The 20,274-nt window shown below is 35.2% G+C and overlaps 2 protein-coding genes across 3 annotated transcripts; both read right to left on the reverse strand.

The window, feature by feature from the left end:
* Positions 1-2,980: 2,980 nt before the first annotated feature.
* kti12 (KTI12 chromatin associated homolog) lies at positions 2,981-10,287 on the reverse strand. Of its 2 annotated transcripts, none has more exons than XM_081373086.1 (9): positions 10,019-10,287; positions 9,226-9,277; positions 8,484-8,536; positions 8,202-8,257; positions 8,048-8,127; positions 7,186-7,345; positions 7,042-7,104; positions 6,807-6,875; positions 2,981-3,394 (listed from the first exon to the last, which is right to left on the reverse strand). In XM_081373086.1, the coding sequence occupies exons 1-9, from the start codon at positions 10,167-10,169 to the stop codon at positions 3,251-3,253; spliced, it is 828 nt and encodes a 275-aa protein (XP_081229212.1). In that variant the 5' UTR covers positions 10,170-10,287; the 3' UTR covers positions 2,981-3,250. The 2 variants fall into 2 exon arrangements, with proteins under 2 accessions (XP_081229212.1, XP_081229211.1); XM_081373085.1 differs by having other exon boundaries at positions 3,148-3,394; positions 6,807-6,959; positions 10,019-10,280.
* A 6,306-nt stretch (positions 10,288-16,593) lies between these two features.
* Positions 16,594-20,143, reverse strand: sec11a (SEC11 homolog A, signal peptidase complex subunit). Its single transcript, XM_081372187.1, has 6 exons — positions 19,750-20,143; positions 19,237-19,346; positions 18,558-18,707; positions 17,374-17,493; positions 17,165-17,222; positions 16,594-16,950 (listed from the first exon to the last, which is right to left on the reverse strand). The coding sequence occupies exons 1-6, from the start codon at positions 19,798-19,800 to the stop codon at positions 16,900-16,902; spliced, it is 540 nt and encodes a 179-aa protein (XP_081228313.1). The 5' UTR covers positions 19,801-20,143; the 3' UTR covers positions 16,594-16,899.
* Positions 20,144-20,274: the final 131 nt, after the last annotated feature.

Raw genomic sequence — 20,274 nt, forward strand, 5'->3', positions numbered from 1 at the left:
TTGAATTTGCATGTCCATTTTTCTTATGAAAATATTTTGTTGCACTACAACATATGTACAGTAGAATAAAAGTTCTTCCAATAAGCAGCGGTCAGAAAGTGCTTAGTTACAGCAAATGATCTGATATTTTACAGCTTTTCAGTAATTATGCTTCCTCTTACATAAAACGCCACAATATCTGGTAACTAACCCGATTATTGAACTAATGAGGTTTAAAGAGAGAAGAATTTTCACTCCCCTCTTAGCCAGTGGGTTTCCTCAAAATAAGATTAAAAGATCAAATATTCCTCCTCTGGAAATTAAATTTTACAGTATATCTCTTTGAGAGAGGGATGAATAAAGTCTTTGTTTATATTAAAATCACCCTAAAATAAATGAATAAAACCACTTGTTTAAGCTGTGAACATTGAACTGCTTTAAGATATAAAACAGCCCTCATTGTGGGAAGATGAAGCAATTTCATGATAGAATGTTATGTAAAGTTTCATAATGAATTAATACAGTGCAGCATTTCACTTAACCGTTGATTACATAATGCTGATTTTGTTTAATTTGGATTAATGTTTCATTAGATGCCTACAGAAAAGGAGTAAAGAAAACCTAAATATGCTCAGTACTCAGACTTTGTATTTTAATAGTTTAACTATACACTACCATTGTTTGGGTTGGTAAGATTTGCTTTTATAAGAAGTCTTTTATGCTCACATTATGTTGCATTCATTTGATCAAAAATTTTTATTTAAATTTTTTATTTATTTTAAAATGTTATTAATTCCTGTGATGGCAAAGCTGAATATTCAGCATCATTTCTCTAGTTTTCAGTCACATGATCCTTCAGAAATCATTCTAATATGCTGATTTGAAAGAAACAAGAAGCATTTTTACTCTCAGTGTATCTTTATAGTCATTTTTGATCAAATGAATGCGTCCTTTGCTGAATAAAAAAATCTAACTAACCTCAAACTTTTGAACTGTAGTGTACTTTATTTCTATTTAGAGGACTTATAGGCCCTTTTACAAAGTCTAAATTTTGTTTTTTGGGGTATACTAGAATAGGGTTTGAAGCTTGAATGTTAATATATATATATATATATATAGTTCACATATTTTATGTTGTTGCAGCACCTCTCTTCCCAGTCTGTCAGTAATGCTGTTTTGTTCCTGTCTCTGTAAAGCCACTCCTTCCTGAAAAACGCAATGTGTTCTGATTGGTCGGCTGGACTAATGTGTTGTGAGAGGTGGACAGTAACAAAGTACATTTACTAGAGTACTGTATTTAAGTATTCTTTTTGAGTATCTGTACTTTGGAAACTTTTTACTTTAACTTCACTACATTTGAAAGACAAATATCGTACTTTTTACTCCAATACATTTCTGTCAAGGTCCTTGAGTAGAAAGTAGTAACGTCAGTCAGGGGATGATTTTGGTTACAGGGGATACATTTTGGTTGGAAATGAAAGTCGGATTGACGTAAGAACCCGATGTCAGATAGATGTCAACATTCTTGGAAATGAAAGTTGGGTTGATGTAAATCTGACGTCGGATTATGACATCAACCTGATTTTCATTTTCAGCGTTGGGCTTGGTCTTCTAAATGCGAATTTTGTCATTGTTTTGGAGCACACTATCTTATAGATAACAATAATACTAACATATTCACACTAAAAGCCAAAAAACTTTAAATAGGGCACTATTTGAGGGAACCATTGTGGATGTTATTGAGTGCACATATTCAATCTCACATTAAATCCCACGACTGGAACAGTGTTCTAGAAATAAATTTTATATTGATATGAGGGTAGGTAAGCAGCCATAGATTCAGAGGCATAAGGTACTGTAAGTATTACATACAACAATGCAACAATAATAAAAACAATGCATTGACATTTACTTTTGATACTTAAGTACTTTTAAAAACGAGTACTTCTGTACTTTTACTTAAGTAAAAATCGGTCCTTACAACTTTTAGCCTACTTGTAACGGAGTAATATTTGACCAGTAGTATCTGTGCTTTCACTCAAGTGAAATGTCACACCTCTTATCATAACCGCGAGTAACTCAACCAGGCCTCCTATGCCCTGGGCAAGAGTTATTTAAAAGAGGATTCCTGCAAGAAAACTCAAAGACTACAATCAAGTCAGCTCAGAAACTCTTCTTACTGATAATAGAGAATCCCTTTGGAGAGGACTTTGTGCTTTGTATATTTGCAGTAACATTTCACACTAAAGAAAGTTGGAAATGTAAAAACAAAAACAAAAAACATAATAGGTCCTTTTTAAATTGCACTTCATGTCCTACAACTAATATTCCTGTACAGTAAAGAACAGTTTGCTGTGAGTATATAATTGCAACTTAGAACACATAAGAATCATCCACATAGCTTTAAGGAGTGATATTTTTTAACAAATAACTAACCAAATTGTGAACGTTAATGTGGACTTAGTGCCAAAAAAGACTGGACAACGTGAAAAAAAGATTGACAAAAATATAACCAACATGTTGCTATTTTCACCATGCAAAAGAGTCTGAGGGGTCATGACAGAAGTTATTGGAGTGCATGTTTTCTTCAAATCATATTATACCAGATTATAATTTTACACAAACAGCTGGCATGTTTTCCCCCGTGAATCCCTAACACAAGAGTCAATATGGCTCTCCAAACACTTGCATTTGCCCAGAGGCATAAACAGAAGACTTGCATGAAAAACACTAACAGTCAGCGTCTCAATGAGTTTTATGGTTCATTTCATTAGCCTGCCCACGTCGGAAGCCTGGAAACATCTGTATGTACGCATTGGTGACTTCAATCAAACATTACGCTCATTTCAAGGTCGGTGAACCACTGAAGACAAACATCCAGACTGCAGCTGAACGTTTCCCAGCATGTTCCCTGTTACCGAAGAGAAAAAGGAACAATCTCGGAAAGAAAGACAGAAAGCACTGCAGTGAACTGGATAGGTGATGATATGTTGGGTTGTTAGGTGATAGGACTTCAAATCCGGCTTGTGATATTTCCTCCAATTTTCTCACTGCGCAACTTTAAATTCATATTCAGAATATTTTTCTTAGTCCTAAAACTGTCCAGTTTGTTCTGACCAGACCTCTACTCTTTAATGATTTGTATTAACACACCAATGAATACAGAACGACATTGGAAGAGTTGAACATTTATTGCACTCGAAAACATTCTTAAAATGCAACTTGAAAACAATAAATATGACCTTAAGAATTACAATTTAAAAAACACCTGTCAGTGCATACTCTTATTAAGATACTGCACAAACATATTGGCAATCTGTCCAATGTTCTCTGTTGGATGCATCTTGGTGTAACTGATGAACTGGCGTCTGAGTTTCCTCAGCTCCACCATGTTAAGACTTCTCGTGAGTTCGATGTATTGAACAAGTTAAGAAAACTGGGCTGTTTCAATAAAGTACATTGCATTGGCAAATAAAAAAAATAAATAAAAAAAAGAGTTTCATATCGATGAGAAGGAACGCATTAATAATATTGCAGTGTTATTGTCTTGGAAAGAATGTACTTTTATTCAGCAAGGATGTATTAAATTGATCAAAACTGACAAAATATTTCTATTTCAAATTAATGCTCTCTATTTATCAAAGAATCAGCACAACTGTTTTTAACATTGGCTGTTGCCATCCACCTATTTTTATGCATTTTGTAATATTGCACGAACAAACAAAACAATGTAAACGGAGAGATGTGCATAAATTCTACAAATGCACACAAAAAAACGTATGCGCTCAATTGAGGCAGATCATATTTATACAATAATGCACAAACTACGATGGAACCACATTTTCCAAATAAATCCCTCAATGCTCAACAAAACTCATGTGACTTTGCCTCAACAGTGGATGTGATTGGAAAACTCGACTAACTAGTTGCGAGACAACAAAGAACGAGAATAAATGAAATTCTAATGAATCCCATTTGAATCCTGTATTATTTCAAAGGGCAGCCAGCACTGGTCCGTCTCTCTGCGCGTCTAAACACTAAAGCTGTTATGGACAGCCACCGGACTGCAATTGCGTCAGAAAGAAATTACATTCTTTGATGTTTGTGTATTCATCACATGCACATAGGTCCTGTTTATAACTACAACACATCTTCATTTAGCATTAAACGGATCAACATTCTGTCAGCAAGATTCAATCGAGCATAAGTCGAAAATTCCAGGCTTGATCTTGGTTTCATGTTGTAATCGTTTCTAATGCTTTGACCGTTTATGGTAGGACATTTCTGTGTTGTCACAGTGAGAAACATCAAATAGCTATGATGGGTGGCTCAGCAAAGCAAGACAACATTACATTTCCCCCAAAAAAATCAGAGCAAAAGCTACGGAGCCCCTAAAGGGACATAGTGGTGGAAAAAATATGAGATGAGAGGAAAAAAGAAAAAAAAAGTAATCAAAGCTTTTGCATTCCCACGGCGAGTTTTGAGTTTGCTCACAAAATTGCGTTCGCTCGCAAAATGTTTTGGGTTTCCCTGAGAAACATTGAATTCGCTCGCAAAATTTTAGCATTTCCCCGAGAAACTTTGCATTTGCTCGCAAAATGTTTTGGGTTTCCCTGAGAAACATTGAATTCGCTCGCAAAATTTTAGCATTTCCCCGAGAAACTTTGCATTTGCTCGCAAAATGTTTTGGGTTTCCCTGAGAAACATTGAATTTGCTCGCAAAATTTTAGCATTTCCCCGAGAAACTTTGCATTTGCTCGCAAAATGTTTTGGGTTTCCCTGAGAAACATTGAATTCGCTCGCGAAATTTTAGCATTTCCCCGAGAAACTTTGCATTTGCTCGCAAAATGTTTTCGGTTTCCCTGAGAAACATTGAATTCGCTCGCAAAATTTTAGCATTTCCCCGAGAAACTTTGCATTTGCTCGCAAAATGTTTTCGGTTTCCCTGAGAAACATTGAATTCGCTCGCAAAATTTTAGCATTTCCCCGAGAAACTTTGCATTTGCTCGCAAAATGTTTTGGGTTTCCCTGAGAAACATTGAATTCGCTCGCAAAATTTTAGCATTTCCCCAAGAAACTTTGCATTTGCTCGCAAAATGTTTTGGGTTTCCCTTAGAAACATTGAATTCGCTCGCAAAATTTTAGCATTTCCCCGAGAAACTTTGCATTTGCTCGCAAAATGTTTTCGGTTTCCCTGAGAAACATTGAATTCGCTCGCAAAATTTTAGCATTTCCCCGAGAAACTTTGCATTTGCTCGCAAAATGTTTTGGGTTTCCCTGAGAAACATTGAATTCGCTTGCAAAATTTTAGCTTTTCCCCGAGAAACTTTGCATTTGCTCGCAAAATGTTTTGGGTTTCCCTGAGAAACATTGAATTTGCCGCAAAATTTTAGCATTTCCCCGAGAAACTTTGCATTTGCTCGCAAAATGTTTTGGGTTTCCCTGAGAAACATTGAATTCGCTCGCAAAATGTTTGCGCGTCCCCAAGAAAACTGAGTTTGCTCACAAATTGTTTTGGTTTTCCCTGAGAAACATTGAATTTGCTCGCAAAATTTTAGCATTTCCTGAGAAACTTTGCATTTGCTCGCAAAATGTTTTGGGTTTCCCTTAGAAACATTGAATTTGCTCGCAAAATTTTAGCATTTCCTGAGAAACTTTGCATTTGCTCGCAAAATGTTTTGGGTTTCCTTGAGAAACATTGCATTCGCTCGCAAAATGTTTGCGCGTCCCCAAGAAAACTTTGCGTTCGCTCACAAATTGGTTTGGTTTTCCCTGAGAAACATTGAATTTGCTCGCAAAATTTTAGCATTTCCCAGAGAAACTTTGCATTTGCTCGCAAAATGTTTGCGCTTACCCAAAAAAACTTTGCATTTAGAAAACTTTGCATTTGCTCGCAAAATGTTTGCGCTTACCCAAAAAAACTTTGCATTTAGAAAACTTTGCATTTGTTCGCAAAATGTTTTGGGTTTCCCTGAGAAACATTGAATTTGCGTGCAAAATTGTAGCATTTCTCCGAGAAACTTTGCGTTTGCTCGCAAAATGTTTTGCGTTCACCCCTGAGAAACGTGTTCGCTCGCAATATGTTTGCGTTTCCCCAAGAAAACTTTGCATTTGCTCGCAAAATGCTTGCGTTTCCCCAGGAAAACTTTGCATTTGCTCGCAAAATGTTTGCGTTTCCCCAAGAAAACTTTGCATTTGCTCGCAAAATGTTTTGCGTTTCCCCAAGAAAACTTTGCATTTGCTCGCAAAATGTTTGCGTTTCCCCAAGAAAACTTTGCGTTCGCTCGCAAAATGTTTTGGGTTTCCCTGAGAAACATTGAATTTGCTCGCAAAATGTTTTGCGTTTCCCCCTGAGAAACTGCGTTCGTACACCAAATGTTTTACGTTTCCCCGAGAAACTTTGCATTCACTTGCAAAATGTTTTGCGTTTGAACACAAAGCTTCTCGGGGTTTCAAAAGTTGCAAGAGAACTGAAAGGTTTTGCAAGCATTAAGTAAACAATAAATGCCTTTCAAGTGGAATCAGACTAAATTACTGACCAGCACCTCTGATAGGCCTTTGCGTTCACACGCTCAACAGATATGATTGTGATTGGCTACAATGCCCAACCAACGCTTGTAAAACAAGCTGTAAATAGAAACCTTTGACGCTCAGAGAACAATCAAACAAAAACGAATGAGAGTGTTTGAAAGCAGCATCTATTAGCGTGGACCGAATATACACAGTACTCGGTACTTCAGAAATGCTGTTTAAAAAAAAAAGTACTCACTGGTACATATGATAAACCTAATAGAAAGAAATTCAAAACATGCAAGAATAAAGGATATCTTTTCGGTAGCTCCAGGAATGGAAATGAGATCTCCAGGGACGCTGGTCTTCTGTGACTCAAGAACAGCCTGGGACATAAAACAACCCGAGTGACGACACATTCTATTGATACTGACGGTCTCGCTATGCAAAAGCAATCTATAAACGCTCACCTGTAGGCAATGAAACAGAAAGAATGACTCTGAAAGCTTTCTATTTTTATAACAGAACACCTGAAGGAGATGAAAATCGTACCATTAAGACATCTTGAGTAACTTTGTCCAACTCGTACAGAAAGTTGGTGGATGAGAGCGGTTGCTGTAAAAAACACAGAAATGGAAACAGGTTCTAATGTCCATTCAAAATACATCATGCATAATGCATTATTAGTGATCTTACGCTCTGTGTGGACTGATTAGGTGCTGGTGCTTTTCTTTTAAAAAGCGCATCGCAGATGGCTTCAAATGGAAGTGAGTCTTCTTGCTGAATAGTAAAGAGTGGACTATCCCATCTATTCCTTGAATCGGGTGCTTCAAAACGCTGTATTAGTCCATCAAGACTGTCGTTTAAAAAAAAAAATGGAAAAGATTGGTAAAGATGAAGATAATATATTTAGCATCTTTATTTTAGAACATCAACTACATATGATGATTGATATTTAAGAATATGCGTGGATATGTATAAGTATAAAGCTGTCTATGCTATGTTGCATATATCTGCGATGTGTTTATTCATAATTCCTTCTCCTCCCTTCTGTTTATATTGTTTTTACTTTAATTGTTCATCCTGTAAATCAAAAATTAAAAATAAAAAAGTGTTAAAAAAAAGAACATCAGTTACCATTCAAAAGTTTGGGGTCGGTAAGATTTTTAAAAATGTTTTTTAAAGTCTCTTATGCTCAACAAGGCTGCATTTATTTGATGGAAAATACAGTAAAACAAAAGAAATATTAAATATTATTACAATTTAAAAACATTTTACACATGTAATTTAAATGCAAAGCTGAATTTTCAGCTTTTTTGTTGAAAAGAGTTCATTTTTTTGTGCAAACTGTGATTTTTCAGGATCCTTTGATGAATAGAACAGCATTTATTTGAAATGGAAAACTTTGGAAACATTATAAATGTCCTTACTGTAACTTTTGCTCTATTAAAATCAGTTAACATGGACTTACTGACCCTAAACGTTTGAATGGTAGTGTATATCTTATGACAGAAACACATAATTAATAGAACCAAACTGAGACGAAACATATGCTTACATTTCCTGTGTGTACTGAGAATCAGGCTCTCTCCCTTTATTCCACTCTGAGCTCACGTCAGCTGACGTCAAACAGTACATCTGCAGGGGTTATAGCGTTATGTGCACGACATACACAAATATAGATAATATAGAAGTTATAAGAGCTTACATACCAAGCAATGGGGTGTTTGTGTGTGTTTGATTAGACAGAACAGCTCATATCTGTAGCCTGGAATTAAAACACAATTAATTCTCAATCATATGCCAGACTGAAATCATAAGAGTGTCACATGCAACACCAGCTGTTTGTGTCACTTAATATAACACTTTAATGAATGTTTTACTCTTGTACCGGATCGATAACTTCTAAAGGTAAATTTAAACACCTAACATAAAATTATATGAGTAGCAAAGGTGCAGATATATTCATTATAACAGAACAAACATTGGTTTACCTTTAATATAATTCAAGGAATCAAGAATCACAATGTCGTCTCGATTGACTTTCCTGTTTACAAAGAGAGAGAAGCACAGAGAAATCTTTTAAATCAAAGTCACAGTACTGCAAGTGTATAATTACAATTAGTGTACAGTTATAATTATACAAGTGAACTTTTTAAATATAAGTATATAATTTATTTAATAATTATAATTATTGGTGTAAAATTCCTCCCAGCAGGAGCCGCATGCGACGTGCTGTTTCATCTTAGTTGTTTTATAGCATGTGATCGTTCCCACTTAAAACCAAACCGTACTTTTGCATATGATAAGTTTATGATTGCTGTTTATACACAGTTGTGACTTTGATTGACAGGACTCAATTATTAGGCTACTCCAAAACCTACATTTAGGACTTCGTTCAAATGTGCACATTAACTTTTACTGAATGATTTCTATTTGTATAACAAAAGAGAATCAAAATCTTTTCAAATCGATACAAAAAAGGCACTTTTTTTTCTGACCCTAGAACTTTTTGGTATTCGTGACTCAAAACATTCATGACATTTGTATAAATCATTTTACCTTGAAAAATACGTTTAATCATGAATTCATGGACATTACAATTATGAGAATTTGGCAAATGGATTAAATTAGATTCTCTCCTTTTGAACATCCATGTTTGCCATTGATCATTGTTATGTTTGAGTCTCTTTTGCATCTTTAACAGAGATATTATATGAGACATAAATGAATCACCTCTCCACTTCAGCTCTCAGTGATCCTCTCAAACTCTTCTCTTTCTGTGAGTCTGTAGGCAAAGAAATCACATTATTATGTCAGTTATTATATTCAGATCATTTACAAAGAATTGGAATTGAAATTTAGTGTCAAATATAAAAGTTTGACAAAACCTTATAAGCAGTGTTAGGTATAATTATAGGTAGCCTAATCTACTGTAATAAAATAAAATAACTTTTCCCTTGTAAAAGTGAAGTAAGGGATTACTCTTAATTGTTTCCTGTAATTTAATTAAAAATGTAATTGCATTAAATACTATAGAACAATTCTATACAAAACATTAGTGGATTTAACATCAAAAAGTAATGCTAAAACGTATTTTCTTTTAAATGTGACCTCCCTTTACACACTTTATTGTTTATGTGAAAGAATCAAAAGTGCAGTTTCGTGTTCATTGTTTAACTGGTCGAGGTTGATATGGGATTCAGAAAGTAATTAGTAATCCAATAAACTAGTTTTTAGAGAGAGTTATTAGTACAGTAATCAAATTACACAGTTGAATAAGTAATTATAGCTAATATATAATTACTTTTTAAACTAAGTAACTTACCCAACACTGTTTACCCAAGACCAGCAAACCATTTTAAACCGGTTTAAGTATTTTGTTTTCTCAGTAAGATAGACCTTTGGCTTCAGTATTGTCTTAACACACACACACACACACACACACACACACACACACACACACACACTCATGGCAATACATGATTGTTAAACTCGACGCATCCTGAAGTTTTAAGCTTCTTCTCACCTGCATATACAGAGCTCTTGTCAATCCCTTGAACTTCATCTCCAACTATATGAACCTGTCTTTCTGTATTTTGGGTGAAGTATTCTCTCAGTTCATGGGCTCGTCGGGTTTTACCACTGCACGGGTATCCACACATCACTATTAACGGCATTTTATTGTGTACAGTCTGCTTGACGGGAGGATGTTCATGCTTTTCTACAGCAAAACATATGAGAGGCTCTTCCTCGCGGCTCGCGCTCAAGTAGCGAACTGGTACAGTTAGTGCATTGCTGCCCTCTATAGATCAGTGGTCAAAAGGTAAAATATTCCAGTGTCCACGTTTAATCACTGGTTTAAAGAAGTTGTCATAATTCTTGACATGTGCTTAAACTGATTTGAGTGGTCTGGGTTCCCAAAGGTGGTTAAATCATTTTGCAAAGGCTAGATGGGAAAACAAAACTTAAATGCACTCCGACATGGTAATTTTGATCATCTAATGAATTGCACACTGATGGTCTCTTTCAGATAAAATTCTATAGGTTTGCAAAATAACCTTCCTATTTAAAGAAAAATACTGTTTATTTGTAGGCTCATTTTATCTACAGCTAAAATGAATCGCTTTAGAAACTATTTTGATGGATATTTTCCCTTCATCCAGCATTCACACTAATGCATACATAGTCCTATGCATAAATAATAATAATAAATAATTGTATTATAAAAAATAAAAATAATAGTAATCATTTAATGCAATAATAGATTTATTTCCATTTTATAATTTGTAAAAAAAAAAAAAAAAAAAAAAAAAATATATATATATATATATATATATATATATATATATATATATATATATATATATATATATATAATATTTCTTTGTTTCACGGTGATGTTGCTGTTTAGAGTATATGGATCTGACATTTTAATTGCTTTAGCGCATATAATATATAATTATAAATTATAATATATAATTGGTGCTCAAACATTTCCCAAATGTACCTGACCTCACATTACTATCTGAAGACAATTTTAAAGAATTTTTCAAAAAAATTAAAATTACAAAAAGCATTTCTTACATCTGTTTACAAAGGCTCCAAATCCCTGTGAGCATCAGGGAATCCCATGGGAAAGGTAAGCTGCTTTGTACCATAATTAGAGTATGATCCTTCCACTGCATCCTTTATGCGTATATTTCTATGAAATGTCTGCTTGGTTGTTCATTTGAAAAATAAATCTTTAAGAGCATGTAAAATGATCATCTAGATTACATCTGTAACCCTATATTGCAGAGATAAGTAAAATTAGACTGATTTGCACTTTCATATTATTTTTTAAAATATTTTAACACATTCATTCATCCATTAATCCATTCATCCACTGATTTTATTCTTCCAGATATCCAGACATATTTACAGCAGTTGAATTAATGAATATTCAGTACACTTTCTGCTGTCAAAATACATCTTAGTATTATTAATAATAAGCATGTATGACAAACATTAAAAGCAGACTCCCATATTGTACAGTTTGTCAAATTAACATTTTATTACAATTATATTGCAGTCATATTTCCAACGTATAGCTTTTCAATGAAGTCTGTATCCTGAAAAATGAATAAATAAAATAAGGCTAATCACAAAGCAACAATTTATCTACATTTTGTTTTTATCCTGTGCATTTTGCTGTCCAATTCTGTAAATAGCTCTGATCACCTGCTTATAAACATCTCGTGTCCCTTTTGGATGTTCAAGCTGAGCAACTTTCAGCAGCTCCTGCGTGATCATCTCCCTCAAATCCTCGGAACTCCCTGATTCTCCCACAGTATTCCTGAGAAGCTTTGAGGAGAACGGAGAGTCCTGCAGCTGGCTGTTTGAAATGCTCTTCTTGCCCATGAAATGACCTGGAAGAAGACATATAAAATGATGCTGGGAAGTTGATTTAATAGTCGACGACGACTATAGCAATAAACGATGAATAAAATACCTGTCGCCCAGAGATTCCCACGTGGATGCACTTTTATTTTCGAAACTTTATTTCGCAGCTCCGTTAAATCAAAACTCACAGATGTGCTTAAGGATATGTTAAAAAGCATTATGAAAGCAAATAATAGGGTATATTTGCAATGTCCATCTTCAGTTCTCAAAGCCATCTTCTCAAGTGACTGTGGGTGCACTCCTCGGTTGAGATTCACCTGGTCGCGAGCTCTTCGTTGTTGTTCTCCTGCAGACGGTATTTATACGGGACGGGGTGCCGAACGGCTCTGAGGTCATAGTTTTAGTCACTGAACGCACATAACAACAGCGAATGTTTGAATGAGGACGGGAAACCAAATGTGACGTGCGTAGGCTGTGCGCATGCAAGTTAATAGAATTAATAGAACGGTAAAACGTTTTGAGGCGTTGGGAATTCATAAATCATTCATTTCAATAGTTATGAGTGTGACTATGTAATAACTACTATGACTTATCAAGATTTTCCATTTGCTTTAGTCTGGTTTACGTGAATCGTAATAAATGCCTAGCCGAGTTAACAGATCTAAAAGGCCTAATGCACGAATAAAATATTTAAGATGCTTATTTTCTAAGCATAGGCCTATACATGGTCACCGTGATTTTGCCAAGAAAGACATGTTCCTGGATCAGCATATTTAGTTGATCCTGGAATAACATTCCTGCCCGAAAATTTAGTCCTAACCCTACCCCTAAACCTAACCCTACCCAAACTTTTCCCTAAAATCAGAGAGGGAAATGATAGGTGAATAACACTGATGTTGAAGCACCTCACCCTGGTTTTAAACCTAAATTTTGACAAACTGTAAACTTGTTCCTCAAATCTGATTGGTTGATTGGAAAGTTGTTCCGGGATCAACAAAGATGTTGATCCAGGAACATGTGGCACTTGGTGAAATCATGTTCCATAGAGGTAAAATATCGCATTTTATAATATTTAATTTTCATATTTATGATGATTCACATCTTAAAGGCTATAGGGGAGAGTGGGGTGAGTTGTGCCAGTTTTTACTCAAAGTGACTTTAAAGTGAGGCCAATGGCAGTAATGCCTTCAACTTAAGGATGTACATATATTTCAGGATGTGGTGCATCCCTGAGAACAATAACTTTGGATCTGAAATAAATTGTTTCAGAAATATAGCTCTTGGGGAAAAAGTGGTCTCATGGCACAACTTGCCCCTCGTGCGGGGGAAGTTGTGCCTTTGGGGGAATACATTGGGGGTAAATTGTGCCAGTGATTTCTGAAGTAAAACAGAACATTGTAATGTTATGAACCGTAATGCTATATGAAAGCAAGATAAATTCAATACAAAATTACTCATTTAAGGTTTATTTAGATATTGTCACCCTGGAATACCATAGCATGTGTTTTTCCTACTATGGTCAATTGCATAGGGATTTTGTATTGAACATAACTCTGGATCACAGTGTCATAGAGACAAGGGGGCGGGCTCATTTTACTCAGACGACCAATCAGTCTCTCAGGATCATTGTGAAGCTATCAAGCTACGCCCTAGCAACCATTTAGAGCACCATAGCAACACAATATATGATATTTGTGAATCATTTCAGGCAAAAAGGCTTTGGCAATAGATGCCTGTTGACATAGCGCTGTCTGACAATTATGTAACATATAAGAATAAAGTGACTAGGCTAATTTCTAAACATCCTATTGTGACATAGGCCACTTAAAAATGGAATAAAAATTCTCTTTAATAACATAGTGCAAACTCAAAACTGAAATCAGTGTTAGCTAAATTAAACAAATAGCAGGCAGGCCTAAGTCAAACAATGAAGAGGCATGCCCATCTCCTCACTTCTCAAGATTATCCCCTGTGAGTATGTAGGTCTAGGTGGTCTGGATCTGGCACAACTTAACCCAGGCCCTATGGCACAAATCACCCCAGACCCACAAGTTTGAAAAACAAGCATGATCCAGCAATTAAGAGCTAACATCATGCTAACTGTATAGACTCATTGTGTAGCCTACTAAAGCACTAAAACATGTGTGAAATATTTTCAAACTTGTCTATAATTGTTCAGACACTACAATCAAAAAACCTTAATCATAGAAATTTTACTTTGAAAGGGAAAAAACAGTTTTTTGCACTAAAATATGCTTAACTCTCATGCCATGTGTCTCTCTTCTTTGGAGGACGAGTAAAAGTGATTGCTTTTCAAAATTATGTGGTCACATGACCAATTTCTTCTATGGTTTTCCAGAAACAAGGGTGGAACAACTTCCCCCCCTGGCACAAATCACCCCACTCTCCCCTATGGGTGTCCCCTAATTTTACATTAGGATTTAAAGGGATAGTTCACCCCAAAATGAAAACTGTCATTACTCACACACACTCATGTTGTTCCAAACCCAGAAGACTTTCGTTCATCTTCAAAACACAAATGAAGATCTTTTAAAACCTGTTAACTGTCACGGGCCCACCGGTGGGCCCAAATTCATTACATATTTAAAACAGTAATATCCTATACTAAACCTAAACTAATCTTGACAAACTATATATCATTTGAAAGCTTACAATCTCTAGTTTTCATATTTGGTGACTGATTTTCAAAATAAATTACAGAGGAGCTGTAATTTATCAATTTGCAACAAGACTATTTTCATATTCCTAAGGCGTGTTCAGACCTTTATTTTGAAATAGCAATGAACATTTTCATGTGATTCTTAGAGGTTGAATTCATATCAAAATCTGCCAAACTTCCCATATTACTTCTGAATAGAATGTCTACTTCATAAATTGTATGAAAATAGTGGAAATAATGGTTCAGATGATCACTCAAACCACATATGGAAATGGAGGCGTCCATATATGGGCAGTAATGGAGTCTAGTTGTCACCTAGTGAAAATGTTTGGTACTGCGCCCAAACAAAATCTTACTGAAAGCTCATTTTTTTAGATATCAACCTAAATTTTGAAACACAACTTGTTCAGATTTTTTACTTTGATTTTTTTGCAGTTTTAGAGTCACCCAGGTTTTAAAAATATATATTTTATATAAAATATGAATAATTAAATTTTTTACATTTTACATTTCCATAAACTCAAACTTCTATAACTTTTTTTCTGTTTCACTTTCCTAATTTATTTCACTTCTACAAAAATCTGCCAAATGTCTTCTTTAAAACAAGACCAATTGTATGTCTATACTCCAAAGCATTCTTTAATTACAACCATTTAAGTTCGAAATGTGCATTTTCATGTCTACGCAAAAAAAGGGGGGTGACAGTTAACAGGTTAATGAATTCTGAGCTTTCTGTCCGACAGCTACGCAACTGACACTTTAACTCTTCAAAAAAGTTCATAAAGAGATCGTAAAACGAGTCTAAAATAATTGAGTGGTTTAGTCCAAATTTTCTAAAGAGATTTGATCGCTTTATATGATGAACATATTGAATTTAGGATTTTATTCACATATAAACATTTATCACATACATAACAGAGACTCAACCGAACCTGCTTGACACTCCAGAACAAATCTGAAGCTCAAACATGCTGGTAATACGAGAATGAACCTCATTGGTTCTCATATATAAGGGATAGAATCTCTTCAGAAATGTTGGACTTGACCGCTTAAAGGAGAACTCCGGTCAATTTTAACATTGAGCTAATTTTTTTGTACATTTGGTGTTATCCTGTTTTTAAAATTTGCACCCTGTTGACTTCAATGGGGCAAGTTTTAAACCTGCTTTTAGCCTCTTAACATCCTTGATGTGTCATTACAAGTGCACAGGTCATGTGAGTGATTCCTTCGGGGTGAACGCGGGTTAATCTGACTGCTGTAGATGTGAAAGATATGAATAAAAATGATGTTTATTCAGCCAGCGCACATACCTGTATTTACATCCTGTTTTCGGTCGAAGTCCATAGTAATCGATTGTCGAGTTCACGCGCATAGGTTTAGTACCTATGATCACGCGCGTGAACTCGACAATCGACTACTGTGGCCTTTTAGTACCTATGATCACGCGCGTGAACTCGACAATCGACTACTGTGGCCTTTGACATTTTAAAAACAGGATAACATGGTGTAGACAACACCGATTTTTGTCGTTGTTCTCTGTATTGACAGCACTCCAAATGTACAAAAAAATGAGCTCAATGTTAAAATTGACCGGAGTTCTCCTTTAATTCATATGTATAGGTTTCACAATCTCTTTATGAATTTTTTGAAGCGTCAAAGTTGTGCAGCTGTCAATGGAGAGACAGAAGGCTCAGATTTCATTAAAAAGATCTTCATTTGTTTCGAAGATGAACGAAAGTCTTACAGGTTTAGAACGACATGAGGGTTAATAATTAATGACAGAATTTTCATTTTTGGGTGAAACATCCTTTTAAAAGTCCTAAAGTAATGCACGAATAAATCATTAAGATGCACATTTTCTAAGCAAACAGAGGAAAATATAGATTTATTTATATTGAATTTTCATATTTATGATTCACATCTTAAAGGCTATATAGGTGTGACTTCTAATAATACCATAACAATACATGTGAATTTAAGAAAATGAACAATAAGAATGAATTTATTTAAAAAAAAAAAATAATAAAAAAAGAACACACTTTCGAATTTGACTCAACATTTTAATTCAATACAAAATTTAGCCTTTAAGAAAGAGTTAGACAGATCTTGACATATGTGTACAAGTACAGCTGTAAAGTCAGATCAAACAAACCCAGAATTTGGTATGCATGGAAAATGAACAAATACAAATTCTTCCAGTACCGGTGTCTGCACTGTCATTGAACAGAGAGAATGATAATTTGACCTTTGTCTCTAATAGCAACTGTAGAATTTTCACAAAAAGACACCATAAAAACTGGTCACAAGAGGGATGTGCTCCCTGACATCATTACTCTTGAAAGTCTTCATTCTCTGTGTACTAAAACAAACAGCCCGAGCAAACAGAGTACAGCATACTGTCAAGGAACAAAAAAGAAGTGTTAGAACAACTGCAATGTAACAACTTATCACTTAAATTGCCCCCATTATGGTTTTTCGGATATTACCTTACATGTATTGTGAAATATAGCTGTTTGTGAATGTAAAAGGTCTGCAGAGTTTAAAGAGAACCTTTAAAATACCATAATAGGGGCGCTTTAAACTTGATTCATTACATATTACATGGCTTACCTTAAATTTGGGGTAGTCATTCATCAAAATTGTGACAATTCCGATGTAAGGCACAAACCTGTCGTGGAGGAAGAGTGATATGTGAAGAGGAATGTGGTAACATGTGGAATAGATTGATACTTACATTACTAGATCAGATTTGTTTGTGTAAAGATGTCTAAGGATTTTACTACAGTAAATTATTATTGTACTAATCATCAAGATCTTACCCTCTTGCTCTGCCCACCACATCTTTCTTCTCCAACCAGTGCTGTCCCTGCTTGTAAAGACCTCGGTCATCCACAGAATTGTTGTCACCTTTGGTCAAGAACTTGATATCGCCATTTTCTCTGAAATCAGTAGGCATTAGTGTTATTGGAAGGAAAAAAGACAGTGTGTAGAGAAAATCGCAAAAGGGTATACAGTCTTAAATAAAGGTTCTTTATTGGCATTGATGGTTCCCTGAAGAACCTTTAACATTAATGGAACCTTTCCATTGCACCAAAGGTTCTTTAGATTATCAAAATGTTCTTTACAATAAGGGAAAAAAAAATTCTTTTATGAACGTTTCACTAAAAAAAAAAAAAAGTTTCTTTTGGAAACCCACTGTGAAAACCCTTTATTTTCAAGAGTGTACTACACTGCAAAAAAAAAAAAAAAAAGTTACTGTTTGTATTTAAATAGGCATATGCTAGAGTCTATGATTAGATCATTATTTTTATAGCATGTTATATGTTTGCCAAAAGTTCGTCTAAGCCTAATTGATGGAGTGTGTAGCTTTTCATTTCTTAAACAACGATGTAGGAAGACACATCATGGCCATATTCCAAATTTGACAATGTCAAGATTCTTCAGGCTCAAACTGTGAAAAAATTATTGGAAAGGAGAGTGAAGAATCATTTTCACACATGAATTGGCACCTCTGAGTCTAGACCTGGAATTAAATGTTGTGATATTTCCATCAAGAGGTGCATAATTTGTTTTGCTCAAGATCTTGTATTGAAAACGCAAGAGTCCAGCACTCTGTAAAGTCTCCTCCAGCACATCCCAAAGACTTTCAATGAATTTAAGCTCTGGACTCAGAGGAGCCGATTCTAAGTGAAAATGATTCTTCATGTTCCTCACAACTGTTCTTTCACAGTTTGAGCCTGATAAATCTTGACAGTCATCCTGGAATATAGCCATGATGTGTCTTCCTACATGGTTGTTTCAGAAATGAAAAGCTACACACTCCATCAGTTAGGGTTAGAAGAACTGTTGCCAATCATATAACATGCTAAAAACATAATGATTACAGTAATAATGATCTAATCATAGAGTCTTAAGCATTTGCCTATTTAAATCCAAACTGTGACTTTTCTTTGGCCAGGCAGTGTATACACCACATTCATTGTGATCTTATAGGAATACTCACTTTTCATGAATTTTTAGGACTCTGTGTACAATGGGAATTTCTCTTCCTTCGATCCTGAACACAACAATCTCCCCCACTCTGATTGGATCTTCAACACGATTCGTGAGGAAGAGGAGGTCTCCTCTGTGAAATGCAGGCTCCATGCTTCCACTGCAAAAAATAATGAAATCAACACTTTTATAACACTTCATTGCCCTAGACATACTCTATACTTTATTGTCCTGTGCAGATTATGAAACATATGCCTCAATCAATTTTAAAATCTCGATTCCCACCAAAAATCTGCTATTAAGAAATTTCAACATATAAATATATCACACATTCATAAACAGATTTTTGAAATCGAAACATGCAGGTTCAACAATAATTATGGATCTACAAGTCACACAGCAACCAAAAGCGTGCATAAAGAAAGGTTTCCACACAATTTTACCAGTGCATTTTTATGACTTTTCCAGTTGTTTATGATTAATGCATAAGGTTATTGAAAACTCTGTTACAACAGTTCAACAAAATGAGCTCTAATGCTTCTGTAAATGAAATTCAGTCCTGGAAGGAACACTGTATCATGTAAAAGGTATCAGAGCATTCTGCAAAAACATCTCACCATTTTGTCCATCACAAAAGTCAAAGCATTTGGTATGAGAGTGATGAGCCGGCTTCATACTGATGTCCTTACCTGAGAACAACCACAATCGGGCTTTCACTTCCAGTTACAACCATCAAGCCTTTCCAGATCATCAAGGCTGAAGATACAATCATTCCAAAATTCAGCACCTGATAGTAAAGCTGAAAAACACAATACATGATGCTCAACATCAGCTTTCTCTTTGTCTCCCAGTATGATAAAAAAGTGAGAGTATGGGTTTTTAGCAAAGATGATGCAGAATTCAGACGCTTTTAGTCCAGTAGCTTAAAGTGAAAGTGTTGTAGTAACTAGTATTCAAATGAAATAGTTAGCACAGAATAGCAGCTGTTGCAAAAAGCCGACTTCCGTTTTCATTCTCCTCTCCATCTGCTCAATAACTGCAATACGTAAAGTCAATCAAACCATCTTTTTTTATCTTTGCAACTCGCAATGAAGAGCATTAATACGTGTAGACCGTCAAAGTCACTGTCATTCAAGCTGACGTGTAGTAAGAGAAAGCAATGCAGAGGAAGCCCCGAGCTAACTGGCTAAATAAATACACACCTGACGCTTATTCATTCGCCGAACATCGTCGAGGAAATCTAATGATAACATCTTGACTGCACGTTTAATATGTATGGCAAAAGCCAATCAAAAACAATTGCAAAATTATGATTTTGGTGCAAATGTTTCGCCGCCACTGCTGTAGTTAGCGGATGCGCGGCGACTCTTCTGGTTGCGTTACTTCCGGTAAGTAAAAGGAGGGGGTGGGTAGTTGAGAGAGAACCAGGTTGTCGATTCTTTTTTAAATAAGTATGTGTAAGATTATACCTTATTTAGCTCATATATAACTAAACTAAAATTTCAGTATTATGAGTATGATATTTTGTAAGAGCTCTTGGGTAAACAAGTAAACACAATAAAACATGCCCTGCTAGGTCAATGTCTGTATCTTTCCAGATATTAATATACTAATACTAATATATATACCATATCCTGAGAAATATTCACTTAGGTAAAGAAGTAGTTTGTCACACTCAGTGTTGGGTGTAATTAATTACTTAGTAATCTAATTACTTTTCCCTGGAA

This window comes from Scardinius erythrophthalmus (genome assembly GCF_964197995.2).
Source record: "Scardinius erythrophthalmus genome assembly, chromosome: 8".
Lineage (NCBI taxonomy): Eukaryota > Metazoa > Chordata > Actinopteri > Cypriniformes > Leuciscidae > Scardinius > Scardinius erythrophthalmus.